Source organism: Tasmannia lanceolata, unplaced genomic scaffold, assembly GCF_043159265.1.
Source record: "Tasmannia lanceolata isolate RefF3 unplaced genomic scaffold, GAP_Taslan_0.1 ptg000007l, whole genome shotgun sequence".
In the NCBI taxonomy this organism is placed as follows: Eukaryota; Viridiplantae; Streptophyta; class Magnoliopsida; order Canellales; family Winteraceae; genus Tasmannia; species Tasmannia lanceolata.
The window spans coordinates 16,362,089-16,385,959 of record NW_027518684.1 but is presented as its reverse complement, the minus strand read 5'-3'; the positions used below and the strand labels follow the sequence as shown (position 1 = coordinate 16,385,959).

The following is a 23,871-nucleotide window of genomic DNA, read 5'->3' as shown; positions in this document are numbered from 1 at the left end:
TATTGATTATAGCTAAGGATATTTTATGCTACATGTTATAATTGCTTATTCATGGGCGATGAAGGCGATAGCCCAAGCCCATTATTAGAGGACTTACATAGTCTGAATAGCGCTCCCCTTTTCATTTTAGGCTTATCCAGCCTTAATAAGTCTTAGAATTTTCCCTCTCACACCTTAATAGTGGTAGCCATTTCCATTTTGATATTAACAGCCTTATTTCACCCTGACAATAGCAAATATCATATTTTTAGATTTAGTTATATTTCGCTGCTTACATATATTAAATAAATGCCTCTTTTAATTTATACTTTGTATAGATTAGAAATATCATTAGAAAAATTTGTGTAAAATATTGAGAATTTATTACTTTTCTTTTATACTAAGCTTTGAGTTAGGGTTCGAAGACGGTAATAAATGGATTGTTCAGGTGAGATTATCTCAAAGCTTATTATACTCATTCCTTATTATTTAAATGAATTGTTAATAGGAAGAAGGAGATCAGATAACTACTCTATTCGATATCATCGACATGAGTACTGTCTGATCTCAAGGCGGGATTAGAAATATTATCATGTGTATTTGATATCAGATGATTACTTTGGCATCATCTGATTTCATTGGAGTCCCCGTATTGGGGTTTGTGGTTGGTTTTGAAGTGTTTGATATTGTTTTTACTTTATTAGGCTATCCAGCGGCTGGTCTGGACTAATTAATGTTGTTTATCATTTTATAATTGCTATAGATCGTGTATTGTTTTATTGAAAATTTTTCTTTGTTTAGTACTTGATTTATTTTTATAAGAATAGAATGGAATTTGTGATTATCTGGTAGACTTTTCTTCTCTCTTTGATAGACTAACACAGTCTTTTAGATTTTTGTTAAATTCTTTAGATACTAGAATTCCCTCTCGTTGCAAGGGCGATGAAGGTGATAACCCAAGCCCATCCTAGGAGACTTGCCCAGTCTTGCTAGCATTTTTCTTTATCCTACCTCTATGTCTAAGAGACTTATCCAGTCTCATTTTCTTGCTAAACCTCATCTTTGTGCGTCTTCTGGTTTTGGGAGAACACCTTACTCGGCTTGGCATCATACCCCTACCCTTATGGGTATTGGGTTGCACATTTGTTGCACCCTAGGGCTAGGTAGCTGTCCGGCCCGGCTGGGTGTTTTACCTTTGCCAAATATGCACAAGGTCTATTTTTCCTTGTTAGCATTTTTTTATCCTACCTCTATGTCTAAGAGACTTATCCAGTCTCATTTTCTTGTTAAACCTCCTCTTTGTGCATCATTTGGTTTTGGGAGAACATCCTACTCGGCTTGGCATCATACCCTTACCCTTATGGGTATTGGGTTGCACATTTGTTGCACCATAGGGCTAGGTAGCTGTCCGGCCCGGCTGGGTGTTTTACCTTTGCCAAATATGCACAAGGTCTCTTTTTCCTTATTACTTCTGAGCTTTGTTTTAGTTTGATAGTCCACTAGCATAGGAATCCGTCCTTAGTCTAGAGAGTCAGTCCTCTTGTTCAGGAATCAAATTCTATCATCATAGGGGTTAGGATTCTATCCTACCTCTCATCAAATCATGTGTTTTTTTATCCGCTCTTGCAAGGTATAGGATGCTGTCCAACCCTTGCAGAGTTGTTATTCTGTTCATTCCCTCGCAAAGCATAGGATGCTGTCCAACCTTTGCGGGATATCCGGAGTCTGTCCTCCCCTTATGATGATAGGATTTGTCCCCCTTGAGTCAAAAACACTTAAAAATAACAAAAAAACATTTCAAAAACACTTAAAAATTCAAAAATATCTTAAAATCCAAAAATCTCAAAAATTTTGAGTCTTTCAGAGTAGTTAGGGAATTCTGTTTCCGAACTACGTTGGCTTGATCCTCTTCCACGAGGTACGTAGTGCAGCTTGGGATCCACATCCCAGGTCCAGCCAAACCTTTAAAAATAAACATTTCGAACCTTCAAAAATACAAAACTTCTTCAAAACCTTTTCAAAAAGATCTTCCCATAGAGTTAGGAGTCCGTCCTAGTTTGTTTGGGGTGTTTTAGAGTTAGGAGTCTGTCCTGATTTGTATTGATATGGTGTGTCCTGTCGTGTGAGTGTCCCTAGAGTTATGAGGCCTCAAGTCGATCGGTTAGACATTTAGTCGAACCGATGGCTAGACTAGGAAGCATATAGTTAGCCCATGGTTTTCCTTAGGTTGCACAGCCTAGTTACACATAGGATGTAGGACCCACCTGCATTAGCTTAAGGCTAATCAACTTACATTAGTTAGGGCATATAGAGAGTCCTGAAAATTACAATTCACTTGAATTTAAGCAATCATACAAAAAAGTTTTAAAAATCAGTTGAGTCTAATGGATCGAGTCTAGGATAGCGGTTCTAGATGGTTAGGCATAGTAGTTTGGAATAGGGCATCGAACTACGTTGACTCCGATTCTTCCCGAGGCCGGGATACGTAGAGCAGCTGGGATGGACAGCCATCTTGGTCCGAGTCAGGTCGCATTAGAGTTATGACTCATTTTGTCCAGTCAGGTATAGAGTTGATTTGTGTTGTATGTTTTTGCTGTGTCTTCTTACTTTCATGTACAGATCCTATACATTTAGCTGTGACATGCATGTGTTTGCACACCAGAACTTAGACACCCATTAGGCATGTCACTTATAACCTAGTTTTGCTTAGGTGACACATCTTTCATTTATTTTGTGTATGTGTTTAATTTTCATCTCTGAGACATGCATGATTAGGTAGACGTCTTCTCAGAGATATATATTCCCATTTCATATGACTTTCGCTCAAAACTCTTCAAAATCAATAACAAATAGCATAAGAGACCAGGTGCTTGCACTTGGGCGGATGAGGTGCTCTTCAGACCTTCCGAATTCGTAACCAGGCACGAACCCTCTTTTTATAATCTCTGGTTATCCGTTGCAACAGAGCATAGTATGGGATCCTTGGCCCACTTCCTTGGATGGCGACTCTTCTTTGTTTAAGGTACGCCTCGAATCTGGGCTAGTCCCCGAATCGAGAGGTATCTCACCTTTTATATCGCCACTCATGCTGTGAGAGGCACTTCTTTCGAGAGTTCCTTGGTATAGCTCTCCATTCACGTGGATGATCCTGAGACTGACTCGCGTGGGGGCACACGTCCCTCACCGCCCCTCTCTCGGATCGGGGTCCACACACTGCGACCTCAATCATTGCAAGCCTAACATCTTTTATGAAAAAAACCCGTAGTGGTCCATTCGGCCTCCGCCCAGTGGTTGGTGCGTCCGGCCGGATGCCACCGACCATGGGGGGGGGCCGTCAGGAATCTCTCCTTTTTTCCATATGACGGTGATCGTTAACTTACTAATCGCCGTCGTCAGACCTGAAAAGTGCCTAAAAAGGTGGATGCCACACTGGATTACGGCCCCGTCTGGCCAGACGTCCGTAAAGGTTTTGTTTTGTCTTTTTCCTCCCCTTGCCATAAATAGGGGATGACCCCTCCCCCTCCTAAAGAGAAAGAGGAAACCTTTTTTTTCCGAAAAAGGACCTTTTCGAGGATTTCCATTTTAGATGCCCTGACCAAATAATGCAGGAGGAGCCCCTTGCCATACATCAGCTCTTCACAAGCCTCCTTAGCTTATGGAGTTTACTTTCCTAGTTACTTGATGTGCTAGTGTCTTGTTTTGGTTTTTTCTTAAGTGTAACTATCCTTTTAGGTAATTTTACACTTGCTAGTTGACTTTGTTATTACTGTTCACAGGCTACCTATATAAGGCCCTCAACATGTCATTGTTCTTAGTTTATTTTATGATGAATTGAATTAGAGTTGACTTCTCGTTTGAGAGAAGTTGGTGTTCAATCACTTGTGAGTTTTTCTTTCTTTCGAGATTAGAAGATTGGTGGGTAGTGTTCTGGACTTTTCTCTCAAATCTCTATTGTTTTCTTGGTGAAAGTAAGATCTGGAACTGTGTTTTTTCTTTCAAGATTAGAAGATTGGCGGGTAGTGTTCTAGACTTTTCTCTCAAATCTCTATAGTTTTCTTAGCGAATGTAAGATCTGAAACTGATTTTGCCAGTTTCCTTTACAATCTTGGAGCTCTAGCATCCCCTTGCCGAGCTCAAGGTGAAGAATCCATGTGACTGCAATGATTTTAATGGAGATCTGTCCCCGTAATTACCGAAGTTGGTTTGCAAGCAATTTTATTTTACAAGATTTTATTATCATTTGATTACCTGACCTTTCCAGTTACTAGTAGCAGCTTGCATGTCTACAGATCTATACTTAGATCTGAGCAACCAAGACCGAATTCCTCTGGCCTTTAGGCATAGTTCAGCTGAAAATTTGGTTGTTCATATCGAGTTCAGATCCTGCTGGTTTGATTCATTTAACGTTCTGATCAAACTGTCTTTTACTCAAGAGAACAACCAGAACTCTCTTGATGAACTACTAGATTTATCACAAGACCAGAAACCTCTAGTTCACGTTTCCACTTTCCTGTTAGCTATTAGTGAATCACTGCTGAGAATTTAAAGATTGTGATTAGAGTTTTATATGAATTTTGCTTCTCCTACACAAATTGAGACTTAGTGACAGCAGCTCAAAGAAATATGTGTTGCTTTGAACTAGCTTCTGCCCACAAATCCTCTTAAACCCCTCGCCTCAGGTGATAGAGCATTTCCCTGCAAGGTCTCAACTACATTACCAAATCCCATGACTCACCCTCAAGACTCCAGACTTCCTTTTGACTCTCAATACACTACCAACTTAAATCCCCAAAACTGCAGCCAACCCATGAACCTTCTGAACCTATAGTCATTAGTCAACCTCCATGGACAGCTCAAGAACAGAAGGAGATTTGGTTCAAGAAGCACAGTGTCACTCAACGCTTCACTTCTCGAGAACACGAGTCGGCCACTCCATTTGATGGGTGCAAACTAAACACGACCATCATTCCGAGTCTGATTCTGCCCTGCAGATATAATATTTTGGTTTTCATCTCATTCATCATCCAATAACATTGTAGTTCCTTTCCTTTTACCATCTTTGATTTCGTTAGCCATAGAGCAAGGAAAAAGAGGGATCACCGCCTTCGGCTCTCGGCTGCATATGGGTTTCGGACCGGTGATCCCTCCTGAAACTCTCCTCATCCCGACCAACTCCTTATGGAGTCCCTTCTTCGCAGCAGACAAAAGGTTACGAACCTTGGCCCCTAAAGTTCAATAGGGTGTCAGATTTTGTAACCGTTTCTCATCACGGGAAAGGCTCCCCAGTGAAAGAATTTGGTCACATATGATGGAATGGAATAAGAGTAGCATCTCCTTTTAATAATAGTTTATTCCACAGGAAAAGATCAAGAAGTGGCGCCACCCGCAATCATGGGCTGAGTTTGGCTCCCAAAGAGAGAAGCTCCGGTCAGTTCGAAGCCATTCCTCTAGGATGGTGTCCGAACAGACCTCCCAAAATCTCCAGTTGCTTGACCCTAGGGTCCATTCGGACATGCTCCATGTCCAGCCAGAACATATTCTGGTTTAGCTAAGGAAATAAGATTTTCCTCTTTTTTTCTGTCATTCTTCTGCCTGAGTTTTGATTGCTTTTGTTCTTGTGCCTGCATGAGAATACAAAAAGTAGAACATAATGTCTTTGAATAACAACTGGAATCCCCTTCCTGAGTATATATCGATCACTAGATCGGGCGGGCCGGTGCTTAATCCCTTGTGGCTCCATAACGAGGTCTCTTACCCAGAACGGTTTCACCTGACTTGATCAGAGCCATATCCGAGACCCATATCTGAGACCTGGGACCCTTATTTTCCTAGGAGGCAACTCTCAAAAAAGAGACAGGTCGTCCAATTCGCAAAAGGACTCAGTACGCCTACTCCATTATCCGGAGATGTGACCCTCCATGCAAAGGTTGCAAATCCTCACCACTCGATCATCAAGCAAGCAAAGTTCCCTCCCCGGCAAAAGCCATAGAAATTAAATTGACGAAGCCAAGAGAAAAGGGGTGGGGGTGAAGGGTGTGCAGCCCTCGGGTCCGCCACACCTGCAGATCCTAGATCTTGATCCAATAAGTTCTTACCATCTTCTATTTTGGTTCCTCCTCACTATGATCTTAATGTCCCCATTGCTCAATGGAGGGCTAAATATGTTCCATTTATTCTACTGCTCATCCTATTCACGAGGTGTTTTCTATGCCCCTTTGCCTACCTTTCTTTGTTGGTTTACTTTTATATCGACTACTGAGCTAGCTCTATCTGATCCGGCGTAAAGGACAACAATGGAAGTTGAGATGCATGACCTACATAGCAGTAGGCCTAGACTATCAAGTTTAATCAAGGTGGTTTTGTTATGAAGTTTCCAAAGGATACAAACACTATACTAAGACATTCTCTCCGGTGGTTAAAATTGTTTTCGCGCGGAACCAACCACAGTTGGGCCCCTTTATCAATTGGATGTGAAGAAACCACCTTGCATGGTGATTTGCAACAAGTGGATAGTGTATAGAGCACAACCTCTTGGATTTTTGCTCAGTAGAGGAGAGATTATCCGCTTGGAAGAAGTGACTTCTCTCTCTTGGGGGTAGAATCAGCCTCATCAAGGCCATTCTTGCTAACCTCCGTATCTACTACATGTCGGTCTTCCAATGCCCTATGTCAGTTATCAAGAGAGTTGAACGACTCCAGAGGAATTTTCTGTCGAATGAAATGAGATAAAAAGTACCACTTAGTTTGCTGGAATGATGTGTGCAAGCCTACCAATGAGAGGGGGTTGGATTTAGAAGATTAAGACAACTGAACATGGCCCTTCTCGAAAAATGACAGTAGATTTGGCGAGAGTCATAGCCTTAGGAAAATGGTGATCAAGTCTAAATATGGTTTTAACTTTGGGGGGTTGGAAGCCTAAGGACGAGTTCAGAGTGCATGGATCTTAGGTCTGGCGGGACATTAGAAAGTTTAGGTTTCTTTTCTAGGGGAGTATTAGGTTTAAAATTTGCAATGGTGAGAAAACTAGATTCAAGATAGATGAAAGGTGTGATTACAGGCCTTTGAAATTTGACATTCCTAGGCTTTTCAGGATATGAGAAAGTTGAGTGGTCCGTTAGTTTTAGAGAACTTCTTCGACTGCGAGGTGGAGCAGGTTGCCACTCTTCTTAGAAGAATCAATTTGGTCTTTGTAAGACACCACGGATAGGAGAATTTGGAGATGGGATCCTACTGGGAGCTTCTCCGTTCATTCCTTTTACTCTCATGGACCGACGGTCACTTGGTATGAATGTGTGAGTGTCAAGGCTCCACAAAGAGTCGAAACATTTTGACAGTCTCCTTGCCTTGACAAGATTCAGCAAAAGTTCAACACCAAAGACTTGGGATCACTTGGGTATTTTCTTGTGATTGAAACTCTGGGATCAATTTATTAATTTTACTATTGATTGCGGAGAGTTACTAGGTGATCCAAGTAGGTATCGTTGTCTTTTAGGAAAGCTAAGTTACTTAACCATCACCAAACCAGATATCTCAATTGCATTAAGAATTGTTAATCGGTTTATGGCAGTGTTTAAAAACGCTGATGCAGGTCAAAATGCGGCAAAGAGGGGAGACATATCCGAGGTGCTTGTGAGGTCAAAGGATCAAACGAGCCAATTTATTTGCTAAGTCATTGCGTTGAAGCATGTGTATACCACCTGTATCAAGCTGGGATGATGGAGCATGTGTATAATACCTGTACAAAGCTGGGATGATATGAATATATGATATGTATTCTCCAGCTTGAGGGGGGTGTTGGAATATGTTTATAGCGAACGGGGATTTCTGTCCATCATAATATTTTAGTATATAAATGCCACAATGTAAGGGTTATTATTCTCTCATCTCACGATTCTCTACTCTCTTCTTTCCTCCTTTTACTTCCATTCTTTTCCTTTGTTTATTGCCCTAATACACAACCATTAAAAGTAACTTAACCTCATTGTCAACGACAATCATCCTCTTTCACCTTATTAAATATTACTCTCATGTATGATAAGCTTCTATAATCTTCAATTGTTTGGAAAAAATTACAGGATTTGAAGAAAAAGGAATATTATCGTGTATGGCTTCTTACAAGAAAATTTTCCCCAAAAAACCAAACCAATGAGAACTGAAATTCATTGCTACGTGTAAAGAAATAAATAACATTAAAATTGTATAAACTTCATAGTTCATACTCATCACTAGCAATACATTGAAAAAAAAATGTGGTTACTTAAAATTGTAAAAATTCCATACTTGGCGCAAGGAATACATTGAAAAAATCATGGTTATCTAAGTAGAGCCTCCAATAAAAAAAATCAAAAGAAAGAAATGTCATGTAAATTTGTTGATACTACAATTACATTTATTTCACACCCATGTTACCACTTACCGAGTTCCAAAACTGCTTCCCCGATATACGGAATGAGAGGTTTAGGTATAATGATAGTTGTATGCCCAGCATAAGCCATCAATAGCGGAAGTGCCGCAAATGAGGGTAATATCAATTTTCTGTTTTCAAAATTAAGTAATATCACATAAGGATAGCCCAAAATTCATTAATTGTGAACCTCCAGCCAAAAAATCAACTCCAATAAAAACATGTATGAATTAGGGCATCTAAAGATCTTGAAAATGCTAGAGAAACTTACATTCTCCAAGGAACATCAAGGACATCGTCGACAAATCCAAGTAGAATCATGAAGCAAACAGATACTAATGCCGCATTGTACTCAACAAGCCACTACAAAAATTAAATTTTAACACTTAACCAATACACGAGGGTCCAACTAGTATTCTGGCTTTAATGACAAACCAATAGTCAAAAGTGCAGAATAATAAGGGTATACTGTACCTCAGCAACTACAAATTGTTGCTCATGCAAGCTTGTCTTTTATTAATAACATGTTATATCGTAGCTTTTTTGTTCGTCTTAGGAGGCTCAAAATAGGAAGCGAGTAGTAATTTGCTCAATGATCAACAAATATGCAATAAGTAAACTAAAGCTTAGATTCTTCGTGGAAAGATATAGTAATATGCCCCTGATATTAAGGATTACACTCAGTGCAGCCAAGGAACATTTGATGATGAACTAAGTTGTGAAAAAAATATAACCGAATGCAGCATATCGGCCACAAGATATTTAAGTGAACTATATAAAAGGTTTAAAAATTAGTTGCAGCTAAAGATTGCTGAATATCAGCAGATCCTGGTGAGCAAAACCTAATGGTTCACAAACAAGGATTGAAATTTCAGTTTTGGCCTCAGTCGAAAATGAAATATTGGTGGAGGTTTCGGTTTAAATTTCGGTAAAAATGATATAATTTCAGCCGGAATTTTTAAATTTTGGTCCCGGCCGAAATCCAAATTTCTGTCGAAATTTCGGTATTTCGACTGAAATTTAAAACCATGTTCGCAACTAGCACACAATCTTTCGAAGCTGGATAGCTGAAACCCACGAGCCTTCAGAACAGAAGTAAAATCCCAATCCTCGCGATAGAGGGATACAGACACATGCAAATATATTTCCACTAGAAGTTCAGCCTTAAAAACAGGAATTACTTGCACAAAATGTAGAACCTGTGGAGATCATTTTTTTTTTAAAGTGTGGAGATCATTATGTTAGAACTTTAGTTGTTTAAGTGTGATACCCAAGGGCATTTTCATCTTTCATTAAGTATCATTTGGAACCAAGGTTTCAAATTTCAGTTTCAGTTCGCTCGACAGTGACACAAAAACGTTTCAGTCTAGGTTTGAAATTTCGACAGAAATCCTATAAAATCAAGGGAACATTTCACATGTTATTCATAAAAATATAATTATGTAATACGTGCTATTTTTTATTTTATTTTTGAATAGTATACCACTATTATACTTGCGATTTTAGTTTACGCATTTCAGGCTTTCAGTTGTTTCGGTTTCGGAGGGAATGGAAACCGAAACATTTTGATCGTTTTGTGTAGATTTCAGAGGAAATTTAAAACCATGCTTGAAGGTGTCTCGGCTTTCACTTTGATCATTCACGTACACAAGCTACAACCCATCATCTATGTCTTTCTTCCTACAGTCCATCCTGGGTTATCAAGTCGAAAGCATTTAATCACAACACAGGTATGCCCACTCTTTTCTCGACATATTCTGTCCTTTGAGATGGGTAAAGTGAAAATTGCAGATGGATCACTCCCCTCCATAGCTTGAAAGGGTGATATTAAAATCAGAAATCATCTATCTCTCATTCATCTTGCATGTTCACCAGTTGCATATTAATTTACAGCCAACTAGAATCATAACAGAAGGTTTGAGTTGTTGTGTGACCCTTTTCCTTAATGGTGTGTGTTTCAGAATTTGATGAGGAGGAGGATGATTGGCAATGGTCGTTAAGCTGCCAACCCTTACATTATGGCTTCGCTACCATTGGGTTTTTCAACTCTTCCGTCCAGTAGTGATCGTCTTAGTGTAGTACACATTGAATAAAGTCACGTCATATCACTTTGGGTCATCCATCATTTCAGTCATTATGTGCTTTGTTTCCTGCATTATTTTGATTCGTCTCAGTTGTCCAAACATTATGGATTAGCTTTTCCATCAAACAATAAAAGTTCTTATCTTTTTCATATCGTGCACACTGGTGTGGGGTCTTTCCCCGGTTGTTGCTATGGTGCTTATAGATATTTTAGTTCATGTGTAGATGGTTACTCTCGATACTCTTGAATCATTGAATGTACTTAACGCGCTTGCGTGATGAAGTTCCACAGGACATCAAGTTGTTTCACAATAAATCTCCCTGCCATTTTCATATCTTCCACTTTGAGCGATATGAGTTTGCCTGGTACTAGCAGCTTCATCGGGGAATTTCCCATCTCAATAGCTCAACGGCCACATTTTTTTGAAACAGTAGTTCAGTAGCCACTTTAGCAACGCTTTGGATGATTTTAGGCACGGAGTATTCCCTTTGGCTATATAATTGTGCAGTTCCTGGAAATTTAAACCCGATTTCAACCATAAATTCTCTGATCCAACTGGCAGGAAAGTTTCAATATTTCTATATATTTCTAACTTTTCTTGTTGTAGGGGCGATCGTCCATTGAATTACCAAAGCAAAAGGCGTAAACCAATGTAATCATGACCATGGTTTTAAATTTCGACCAAAATCCGAAATTTCGGATACCGGTGGGGACTGAAACCGAAATTGTCCGAAATTCAATTTTTCGCCATTTACCAAATTTCAGACCGAAATTTCGGTAATTTTGGTCCGAAAGTTCGGTTTAATGACATTATTTATTAAAAAAAAAAGTGTAACAAAATTTCGGTCCAAAATTTCAAATTTTGGGTCTGGAATTTGGAACCAAATTACCAAATTTTGGACTGAAATTTCGGCGAAATCCGAAATTTCGGTTTTTGGTGGGGTCCGAAACAGTTACCGAAACCAAAATTTTAAACCATGATCATGGCAATGTAGGTGCTTACGATGGGATGGATGTGACTGCCTCGTGAGTGGCATAGTCCACTACAAAAGTCCCTCCTTATTTTGATCCATTTCTTTAGGGAGCCTTTTTGGGGTGGGACCGAGAGAAAGAAAAGATGATAAGGGGGGTGGGGGGCCATGCATGGCACTTCTCAATTGTGTCTCCGAGGGAAAGTTGGACGAGCGACTGATTCATGTTGCCGGGTCTTTTATTTCATTTGTGGATAATTACTCTAGATACTCTTGGCAGTACTTAATGCACTTGCGTGATGAAGTTCTCCACAGATAATCAAGTTATTTCACAAGATGGTGCTGACTCAGTTTGAAAAGCAACTCAAAATATTCTGATCTGATAATGCGAAAGAATAGTTCAGACATAATCTAAAGGCGTATTTCCGGGGAAGAACCACCACTCTCTAGAAGTAACTTTGAAGAACCACCATCCTCTAGAAGTAACTCAAAATAACCACCATCTCCTAGAAGTAAACTTGTGGCCTGATCTTGAATACGAATGCTACTAGAAGGTGTCGGGCACATGCGGTTCTCACAATGCCTTATATCATCAACAGGATGCCATCCCGTACTCTTCAATTGTAGACTAGTATTAACCTTTTGTGTTCAGATCAGACGCCCTTTCTTCTACCCCTACATGTGTTTGGTGTGTTTGTTTATTTAGATCAGCCACCCTCTCTTCATTTGTTTTCTGAACACCAATAATTTATTAGAAAAAAAAGGGGCAAAGCCTGAGAACCAAGGAGACTCGGCCACCCCTTTTTTCTACTTCTTTGTGTATTTAGGTGTGTCTGCTTTTTGTTTATTTTCTAGGTGTGTCTGGTTTATTCATATTTTAGGTCCTAATTCATAAAAATTAGGTCCCAAGGCTGTTTGCGGGGTGTTCCTCAATTACTCGCCTGTTCTTAAGGGCATTGGTGTCTTGATCCTGTGCCTGGGAAATAAATAAAAAAATTTAAATGGCAAGATATATTGATTAAATGGAACCGAGTTGGTCCTCAGAATACAAAGGGAAAATGGAAAGAAGAGAAACACACATCAGCAAGACACAATACAATTAAGGTGGTAGATAATCGAACCACTCTAAACCCTGCCTAATGACCCCAGACTTGGCTAGTCCGTCAGCTTCTTCATGGGCTGATCTTCTAACATGGGCAAAAGAAATCTCCGACCCTGCCACCCAGTCCAAAATCTCCTCAATAAGGCTGAGAAATCTCCAAGGGGGAGGAGCTTTACCAGCAATCCATCTAATAACATTAGAGGAATCCCCTTCCACAACAACTTTATTCAAGACAGGTCTTTCAATGTGAAGGATACCATAGTATGCGGCTTTTACTTCCGCCTCTGACGAATCTGAAATCCCATTCGGTCCAGAGAACGCCCACTCCACAGCCCCTACATTGCCCCTCATCAGGCCTCCAACACCTGAAGACCCCGGGTTTCCGAAGGATGCTCCATCCACATTCAGTTTACTAAAGCCCACAGGCGGCGGAACCCACTTCTGAACGATCTTCTGCCTATTTAACCCTTCCATACAAATGACATCCCATCTTTCCCATAGATCATAAGCCGACACGAATCTGAACATAAGAAGACTCTTCGCCCATTTGATAGACATAGCTATAATCCTCTGATAAATACTGAAAGATGAAGTGGATGTGCCCTCGAAAACCCTGCCATTTCTTTCTTTCCAGACCGACCACCATAGAGCTAAAAGGCAAATCCTCCACAACACCTTCCCTTTCTTTTTCCAAGGGACAAATTCCCAGCCGTCCAAAAGCATAGGTACTGATTGAGGAAAAACCCATTGGATACCAAATCGTGCTAAAACTAAACCCCATATCACCCTTACTACTTTACAATGTATGAACAAGTGATCAATAGATTCGCCATCCTCCAGACATAAAATGACAATGATCAATCAAGCATAAACCCCTTCTTCTCAGAAACTCAATGGTTTGGATACGCCCGCTACTTACAAACCAACCAAAAAAAGACACTCTAGGGGGGCAATGAAAGCAAACCTTAGCCACAAAAGAATCCTCAACGTCCGGAACAAACTTAGCATATGCAGATATCACGGAGAAGATTCCGGATGAATTCCAAATCCATATTCTTTTATCCTCACCGGATTTCTTAATATAGCATTTCTCAAGTAGCTCAAACAAGGAAGATAAATCCTCTAGTTCTCTTTCAAAAAATTTCCTTCTAAACCATGGACACCAAATCACTTTCTGATCCACTCTTTCAAAACAGTCGCACACGAAAACATTCTTATCAGCAGCCACTCTTAGTAAATCTGGAAATAGCGATCCCAAGGTATCATTTGCGCACCATACATCAAGCCAGAACCTAATACGCCTACCAGAATACACTCTGAACTTACAGCCCTGATTAAAAACATTTGAAAAACGAAGCACATCCCTCCAGATCGAAACTCCTCTTCTCTCAAAAGCATCGGCCGACTCCCATTTACCATCAAGCACCCCGTATTTACTCCCAATTACTCTAGCCCACAGAGCTTGATCCTCCTCACCAAACCGCTATAACCACTTACACAAAAATGCAGAATTGAAACCCTTAATTTTCCTAATTCACAAACCACCTTTTTTAATTGGAGCACAAACCTTCTCCCATTTAACCAATGGAATACCCTTCTTTTCATTCGACACCCCCCCTCCCCCCCCCAAAAGGAATCTTCTTTGTATCTTCTCTATCCTCAACCCCACACTTACCGGACATTTAAATAACGATAGGAAATAAACTGGAATATTTGCCATAACTGCCTTAACTATGGTCAATCGAGACCCCCTTTTGAGACTAATCTTCTTTTCCAAGTCTCCAACCTTCTCTCAATTCGAGCAATTATCGGATCCCAAAGAGCTTTATTAGGCCTCCCCACTCCCAATGGAAGACCAAGATAAGAAGAAAGAAGCTTTTCAACCTTACAGCCCAAAATAGCAGCACAACTGCTAGCTTCAAAAGGGGGTAAATTGATTGCGAACATGCTTGATTTCGCAAAATTAGATCGCTGACCTGTAATCATCTCATAGCATTGAAGGATTGCCTTGAGGCTCATCATTTTAACTTGATCCGGCTCACCGAAAAGTAAAGTATCATCCGCAAATTGAAGGATTGAAACTTCCACTTTGTTCTTTCCTATCTTAAAACCTTCTATCAGCCCTATTTCGTTGCCTTTCTGAATAAGCTTGCTAAGAGTTTCCACCACGATGACAAACAGAAAGGGAGATAAAGGATCCCCTTGCCTCAAACCCCTTGATGATTTAAAGAATCCTTTTGCCGAGCCATTAATCAAAACCGAGAACCACGCTGACGAGATACATCTTCTAATCCAACCTCTCCATTCATTGCCAAACCCCATTTTACGTAGTAGATAGTCCAAACAATCCCACTCTACCCTGTCATAGGCCTTTTCCATGTCCAACTTACAAACCACCCCTTTATTTCCGTGTCTGAAATAATCATCAATGGCTTCGTTTGCTACCAAAGAACAATCCAAAATCTGCCATGAGTAAACCCCATACTGAAATGTTAGCCTGAGTCTTTTTCAGCTGCTTTAACAGGCCATGAGAATAGCCATGAGTAAACCCCAGCAAAGTCACCAGCCTGTGGACCCCGATCCGAGATGACGAGTGCGACGAGGGACGTGAGGTTCCCCTGCAATCCTCAAAGATCTCCACATGTGAAGGAGAGCTCTACCAAGGAACTCTCAAAATATGTGCCACTCTCACATCATAGCATGAGTGGCGATACAAAACGAATGAGATACATCCTGATCCGGAGCCAGGGCTCGAAACCAAGATGTACCATCCACAAAAGCACTTTGGCTATTGGAAATAAGCTAGGCAACACTACTTTTATTCAATCCGCCAACACCTTTGCAAGCACCTTATACAGACATCCCACCAAACTTATTGGCCGGAAGTCGGAAATCTTGGAGGCTCCTTCTATCTTGGGGATCAGGGTAATAAAAGTGGCTCCTGTTCCTTTATCAAGATGCAATCCCTCATGAAATTCTTTGAAGAATCTGAGAATGTCACATTTCAACACCGACCAACAAGACTGAAAAAAGGTCAAACAAAAACCACCCGGACCAGGAGCCTTATCCCTAGAAAGAGAGAAAAGGGCTTTTTCAATCTCTTCCTCACCGAAAGGAACTTCCATCTTTGAGCTTTCCTCCAAAGAAAGACAATTAAAAGCCACATCTTCCGGGATAGGACGCAGCAAATTCTCAGAGGAGTAGAGTTTGGAATAGAAAGATATAATGCCTGAAGAGATGCCTTCCTTTGATGACACCATCCTACCATCGTCATTTAGTACCACAATTCTATTCCTCCTCCTCCTAGCACTTGCCATTGCATGGAAATACGCTGTATTTTTGTCCCCTTCAACAAGCCACTTAACTCTGGACTTTTGCTTCCACGTAATCTCATCATGCAACAACATAGCCTGATGTTCTTGTTTCACTTTTCCCATCTCTTGAAGCTCATCTTCGCCCCCCAAACCACTCTCTTCTAGAGCAGATAGCTCTACTAGCCTAAGCTCCAGCTAACTTTTCCTTTCATTCAAACATTCTTTGTTTACCGCTACCCATTCCTTTAGTTTCTTCTTCACAAACCTTAATTTCTTGCCAATCACCACGTCAGCCGGACCTTCTGCCATACACATCTCCCACCATTCTTCCACCTTGTGCCTGGGAAATAATGTCACTAAGGATACTACTGTCTTTGAGTCCCTTCCACTTCTTAATTGGTCACCTGTCTTCGGGGGGAGAATTGTAGTTACTTGGAAGAGAGGTGTCCACTTCTTCTCCCAATTCTTATAGTTGAGCATATTCCTTCTACAGGGTTTGAAGAAGCCAAGGTGTTAAATTATGGTTCCAATGTCGGTTTCGGCCACCACCGAAACCGAAATATTTCGGTCTCGGTGGAAATTTTGGCCAAAATCATATAAAAATATGATAATAATTTCGGTTTTTTTTTTTTAATTTCCACCAAAATGTCTAAAATTTCGGTGATTTCAGTAGAAATTTTGATGATTTCACTTGAAATTTTGTACATAAAGGTAGAAATGAAATTTCGGCTTCGAAATTGCAGCGAACCTGTAAAAATCCGGTTTCATGTGAATTTTGTTTCGACCTTAGCCGAAACGGAAAAATTTCGGCCGAAACGAACGACAAATTTCGGTCGAAATTTAAAACCTTGGAAGAAGATGAAAAATTACCAGTGTATATGAAACGGTAAAAAGAGTAGATACCTATTGAATTTGAGATTCCTAGTGATCTAGGTGTTCTAATTAAAACCTCGCAGAGCATCTTCCACTCCAATCACATACTCTGGAAATGGCCCAACCGGTTTGTCTACTACTCCTCTTTCTCCTATTATCGAGTAGATACCTATTGAATATGAGATTCCTAGTGATCTAGGTGTTCTAATTGATTTATGCAAAGGGAAACACCATAGTACGTCGCATCCTATTTTTAACTTTGTTGTGCATAATTCCTTATGCCCCCACCATTAAAAAAATCCTCATGTATCCAACATAGTGTACCTTTGTTGTTTCTATCTCCTCTATGTCCATTCATAGCACTGTTGCAAAGGCAATCTCTCAACCAAAGAGAAAGGAGCCAACGTGGGAAGAGATGAAGGAATTGCAGAACAAAAAAATCAGACATGGGAAATGGTATATCGACCCGAAGAAAAAGGAGTGCTTGGTTGTAAATGGGTATTTATAGTAAAGAACAAGGCCAATGGAAAAGTTGACATAAATAAAGCGCATATCACAAATATTTGGCTAGAAAATTTCTCGGCAAGTGTATATCTCGGGAGAATTTAAATATCTTTGTAAATTGGGTTTGTATTGGGAAAAAACTACAAAAAATAAAATATATAAAAATACAAAATTTGAGAAAAAATACAGAATAAAGATAGACATAAAAATACAAAATTTGAGAAAAATACAGAATAAAGATAGGCTACTGATTTTCCCACTACCCTGTTTTGACAACCACACAAACTCACCTTCTCTTTCAGTATTTAACCATCGGTCTAACTGCAATTCCCAAAAAACCCTCAGCAACCAATTAAAAAGGAAAAAACAAGGTGAGTTTGTCTCACTATCAAAACATGGTAGTGCAAATATCAGTATTGAAAAATTCGGAGATATTTGTGACTATGATAAGGCAAGGTTAGCGGCTATACACAGACTTGTGGAATTGACTATAATGAGACATGTAGCCAAAATGAATTCTACTCGGCTGTTACTTTCTCTCGGCGCAAATCATTGTGGCTGCCATTCCAGATGGATGTGAAGAATGCCTTCCGCACCGGCGATTTACAATAGGAAGGGAATATGCAGTCATCTCCTAGTCTTCGATCACCGAGAAATAAAGGGAGTATCCCATATGAAGAAATCCATCTATGGGCTAAAACAATTTCCCAGATATCAGATCAACATTTTCAGCAAAGCAGTAAAGAGATTTAGATAGTCAATGCCATCTAGAGCACCCCCTCTTTGTGAAGCATTCGAGGGAGGTCACCACTGCTCTCATTAAATATGTGGATGACATTTGTGAAACAACCAATCAAGGTTTTAAATTTCGGTTTCGGATTGCGTTTCGCTCCTCACCAAAACCGAAATTTTCGCTGAAATTTCGAAATTTCGTTCGAAATTTGACAAAATAAAAAAACAAGCAATATTTTATCCAGGCTTAAATTTCACCCGAAATTTCGGGGAAATATTAAATAGTGAATAAAATATATATATTTTAACGGGATTTTCCTGAAATTTCACGAAAAAGAAATTTCGGAAAAATAAAGTAACGTTTCGACGTTACCCAATTTCGATTTCGCAGTCGACCGAAACCCGAAATTTCGGATTTCGGTCGAAATTTCGGATATCGGTCGAAATTTAAAACCTTGCAACCAGTTACTCCAAAAGCGAAATTTCGTCGAAATAAAGTAACGTTTCGAGGTTACCCAATTTCGATTTCACAGTCGACCGAAACCCGAAATTTCGGATTTCGGTCGAAATTTAAAACCTTGCAACCAATTACTCCAAAAGCTTAAGCTGTTGGCGTAGGCATTATTTAATCTTTTATACTTTACCACTCCCCCTCGCGTGTGGCCCCTCTTTTTAGGGTTGGCCTACACGTGGCACATGTGGCACCTCTTTTGGGTTGGCCATTAGATGTGGATTTTTAATATCAAGGAGTTTTGAACTCGGGACCTTTGGCTCTGATACCATTTGAAACAACCAATTACTCCAAAAGCTTAAGCTGTTGGAGAAGGCAATCTTTTATACTTATAACAACATTGTTGTAACAAGTAACAATCCTGCAGACATTGATCGGTTAAAAGGTCACTTGGGTGCTGAATTCGAAGTTAAAGGGTTGGATGAGCTAAAACGTTTTCTTGGGATTGAGGTAGCTCGGTCAATAAAAGAAATCTTTTCTCTCCTACAGAATGTATGTAGTAGATTTGTGGATAGAAACTAGGAAGTAGTGTGCCCATTTAATAAAGACACCAATTGATCCCAATCACAAACTAAGTGAAACTAGCAATGATATTCTTCCAAATATGATGTCGTTTCAGAGACTTGTTGGTCGTCTGCTATGCTATTCTCTATCCCAAGCTTACATTGAGTATGTAGTGAGCATGGCTAGCCAGTATATGCATGCCCCATCTCATCTTGAGGTCGCAAAGAGGATAGTAAGATATTTGGAGTCTTCTCCTAGGAGAGCTTTATTGTTTTCAAACCATGGGCATCTTCGAATTGAGGCATATATTGATGCTGATTGGGATATATATGTAGATGTCTGTAGGATCTACCACAGGATAATATACATTTGTTAGAGGGAAGCTAGTTATTTGGAGAAGCAAAAAGACATCCATGGTGGCCAATTCATGTGTGGGAGTGGAGTCCATTGATATGGCTCATAGAGTTGCAGAGATTTTTTTATCGAAGATCTAGTTGTTTGAGTTGAGGATAAAGGTGGACAGTCTTATGAAGCTTTGCTGAGCATCACTCATAATCCGGTTTAACATGATCCAATGAAAAGTGGATCGACAAGATTCTCAAGAAGTTTGCCTCCCATGAAGACCAGTTGGCTGATATTTTACAAAAGGGGTGATAAAATCTATGTTTTTACAAAAGGGGTGGTAAAATCTATGTTTTACATAAGGGGTGTATTTTTGGTTGCCAACCAAAAAAAAATCTAAGAAAAATTTTTAGGCAAGCTCGGCATGATTGACATTATGCCCCGCTTGAGAAAGAGTGTTCAGTTATATTGTACTGTTACTTCGCGTGCGCTCCGGGGGGGGGGGTTGAATTTTGGTCTAAGTATCGAAATTTCAATGGAAATAATGAAGTGGAACGAGAGTACGAGACCATTAAGATTTCGTTTCGGTGGGGATGGAAATGGAAACATTTTGGTCATTTTGTGACGGTTTCAGTGGAAATTTAAAACCATGCTTGTAAGTTTCAGGCTTACAACCTTTCTTGGTTGTGACTTGCTTTGTCACGAGACATTGAAAGTACCTCACGAATCTCTTCATCAGACTAAAGGCCCATGACTTCATGAAACTAACTTTGAATCATATAGAAACCCTAACAAATAATATTTTAAGAAATGGCTTTGTTCAACATATAAGGGCATTGGAAAAGTAGCTTTTGTAATTTGCCTAGTATAAAATTAAAAATTAAGGCCCATCAAACACACTCTTTTATGTATCGTGTGGCAACAATCTATTCAAAACAATTTATGGTTTAACTTCATAATTCATAATTAAAGCTAAACTTACATATCAAAAGAAATATTGATGACCTATATTGCCAAGTGTTGGTTATTTGGTTGCCACATGGAAACGTCTAGAATCTAGATACAGCTAGAAATTACTTTATCCGTGTTACATGCGGCCCAGATGAAAATATCAAATAATATATTTGTATGTCATATTGTTTAAATCATACTTCTTACCATAAATGAATTTTTTGATTTGGAGTGGTCAATTCCTTTAAAATCCTATGATTTAAAATTCTAATATGACAAATTTAAGTCAGATTATATGTGACTTAATTCAATTTGGAAATAATTATATGCGAATCAAATGATTTGCTCAACAATGGAAAATAAGTATATGTGACTTGAATCCAATTTGAAATAAAAACAATTTATATACATACATTGGAGTCTGATGTGAAGTTAAAATGCTGAAACAATATTGCAATGACCAAGTATACAATTCCAACGACAATACCCAATGTTTCGGGCCTGCAAAAATGCAATGATGACAAATTAGATGCAATCATTTGAAAATTATCAATGAATAAACATCATACTAGTTCAATATATAATACATATTGACCATTCAAAAGCTATATATAATACATATTGAAAAGGTCCCAAGGCCCTTTAGTTGTTCACAAAAATTAGGTTGCTTCCTCATGGAAAGTTTGCTGCACTTAAATTTTCTATCAAAACACTACCAAAACATCATGAGTTTATTTTGTGAACAATCTTGTAAGTCCTTTTTTTGAGATCTATTGACTAATAGCCACTGAGTTCTCTTTAACAGAGAGACTAAAGGCAATGCAGATTTGACTCACAAGAAAAATCAAAAACATATTTAATTTATCAATTATCAAGGACTAGCAATCAAATTTTCGAGTTGTTATAGGATGGAGTCATATTTTTCTTTGGAGAAATATGAATAGGCAGAGTACAAGCGGAGGCATTTACATGAGTGGTTGAATATGAAAAAGCAGTCATCTACAAATCAAAGGTTTAGAATCATCCAATGAGCAAGAATTTTGGTCTATAGCCCATAGCAAGGCCAAGCAGATAAATTGTAAGGATCATGGAATATGTGGAACTCAATTGCACTTTTGACAGCTCATTTTTCCGAGAAAAATATACCCGTGCATCATATAACAGCCCAAAAATGCCTATATCAATTACTAGGAACCCATGGAAAGTAAAAAGCCTGCAAGAGAATTAAACAATCACACACAATCCAATGGATCTTCAAAAACAATGCTAGAGAGAGATGAAATGGTAATAGATAGGATCAAAACTTGATCAAAGTAGGGTAAAACCCAAAACACTAAAGGGAAATCGAATAAATATTAATTAACCTCTTGAAAAGTGCATCAAAACTTCATATTACTGTTAAAAAACTCCATGAGTCAATCGACTAGCCTAAGTCAACTCAGTTTTACGTTGGTTGATTTCTCGTTTTCCCTACCAAGTCAATCAAAAACTCCTTTGACTAGCACGAGTCAATGAAAAATTGATTGTCGATGATTGACTCTCTCGAATCAACTCCATTTAACCTTGGTCGAGTTCTCGTGCAAGAAGCAGCTTTTAAAAATTGCTACATATTTATAGGCCCAAAACACCTTAAAACCTAGTGTAAGGCTAGTATCAATTTCAGCCCTTAACACAACCCAAATTATATTCTAGAGCAGCCCAAAATAAGGCATTCAAGGAAACCTAGAACACTAATTTCTAAAACTACAAAACTTCTAATTTTAGATTATCTACTTGCTTAACATAGTTAAGGACTCTTTCCCCTATTACAAGTTACTTATCGCAGCCGAAATATAACACTCTAAACATGAGAAACTTTCCAAAAATAGAAAGAGTCCAAGTCCAACCTAAAAGAACTATTCACATTTTCCTTGTGTTGGGCCCATCAAAACCTTAGCTAAAAATTAAGTAAAATCGCTAAAATCCTCCATAAACCATAGATTCAGACTGCAATTTTTTGTGATAAACGGAGCAATGTAGAGGTGCCAATTGAAGTTAGCATGATATTTCTCCTTCGACCCTATTTTGGATCTCAACTGACCCTCCTCTTCACCCAAATCATCTTACCAGAAATCATGTGCTTCAACAAGAATGATAATATTTAAGAAGTCCGCAATTTCAACCAATCAATGATTATCTCCTGACTAAATCATGGGCCTTCTTGAATATCATCTTCTACCCCTAATCTTTGTCAAAGCACCAGAATCTCATCAAATGTTAATCAGTTTCAAAATAAGCAACATCACAACACCTATGTAGCTGCAGCCACAAAAACCAGATTAAAACTTTGCTCCGGCTGAGGGACTCATTTCTTGACTAAGAAACACAATATCATTACGTTATCTACCTCATGTCATGATACCGTCTCACTTCGTCAAACTTGTTGATGGCCCCAGTGTTATATGTTGAAAATAATTCGCATGTCCTAAGATTATCCATACGGAGCACACATGTTGGACATAATAATCAAAGCACAAGCCACAAGATGCATGCGAGTTTACATGATTTGGCAAGACTGATTATATCCATGGGAGAGAAACCATTTTCCACTAGGAACAACAAGCACAAGAGATTCCAAAGAGATAATCGACAATCCACTAACCAAATCCTTTTGGGATTTTATGACGTCGTGACATTGCAAGACCATTTTATTGTCAGTAATCCAATTCTCTCTTATATACTCAAATATACAGCGTGTTGTTGATTGAATCTTGGAAAAATCTTAGCTAGTTAGGACCTATATTTCCATGTTAAGCTGGGTGTCAGGAATGCAAATTGACCTAATTAGTGCCAAAACAAAACCACAAAATACATTGAGCAGTGGTTATAGGACCATGGGACCTGTCGATGGAATTTTAGGGCTAGAATGTGGTACTTGGAAAGTTCTGCAAGGGTTTCTCCAACGGAATTGGCTCCTGAAAATTGTTGACCCAATGTTTTTGAGGAAGCACACAGATCGTGTGTTGGTGTGTCTTGCACTGGAATGTAAGTATTCACAACATGTAGAGATACACATATGTGCGGGGGATCCGATAGTACTCAACGGAATTGGGCTTATGTACATTTTTTAAGAATACGTTGAATTACATACACTATATACAATAGTTCGTACGCACTACACCTAACTAGAAAAGTCTTTGTGGTGATCTCTTTGGCATGGAACATAGGGCACTACACCCTACAGGAACTCATTGCAATGTGTCAATCGAAGTTAAGGAATTAATTGTAGAATTTTTATTTTGAGTGGTTTAATTAGTGTGCATCGATTGAACGTTCTAAACACACTCAAATTAAATTCAATTCAATATAAATAATTATGAATTAGCATATTGCTAATTCATAATTAAAAGTCCAAATTATAATTTTTCTCGGACTTCTTTTTGAAGAAAAATAAGCAGCGTAATTTTTACAAAATTAGCATATTGCTAAATATTTAATTTCTCAAATAATTATGTCACAGAAATTTGCAAAACAATTAAACATTTTGGTTGATCAAGTAAATTAAACATTTTGAACTGAGGACAAAATCTCTGTTTAACTCAATTCAAAATGGGGATTTAAT

The 23,871-nt window shown here is 38.9% G+C and overlaps 1 protein-coding gene across 5 annotated transcripts in view; it reads right to left on the bottom strand.

The window, feature by feature from the left end:
* LOC143881064 (uncharacterized) overlaps positions 1 to 23,871 on the bottom strand; it is a 44,189-nt gene that overhangs the window by 11,571 nt on the left and 8,747 nt on the right. For all 5 annotated transcript variants that reach the window (XR_013251847.1, XR_013251848.1, XM_077384052.1 and 2 more), the window contains exons 2-4: positions 20,684 to 20,771; positions 8,655 to 8,746; positions 8,396 to 8,514 (exon numbers count right to left, since the gene is read on the bottom strand). Coding sequence is in view for 3 of the 5 variants with exons in the window: in XM_077384052.1 (XP_077240167.1) it covers positions 8,396 to 8,514; positions 8,655 to 8,746; positions 20,684 to 20,771 (299 nt within the window). In the remaining 2 variants the exon portion in view is untranslated. The remainder of the gene's footprint in view (positions 1 to 8,395; positions 8,515 to 8,654; positions 8,747 to 20,683; positions 20,772 to 23,871) is intronic.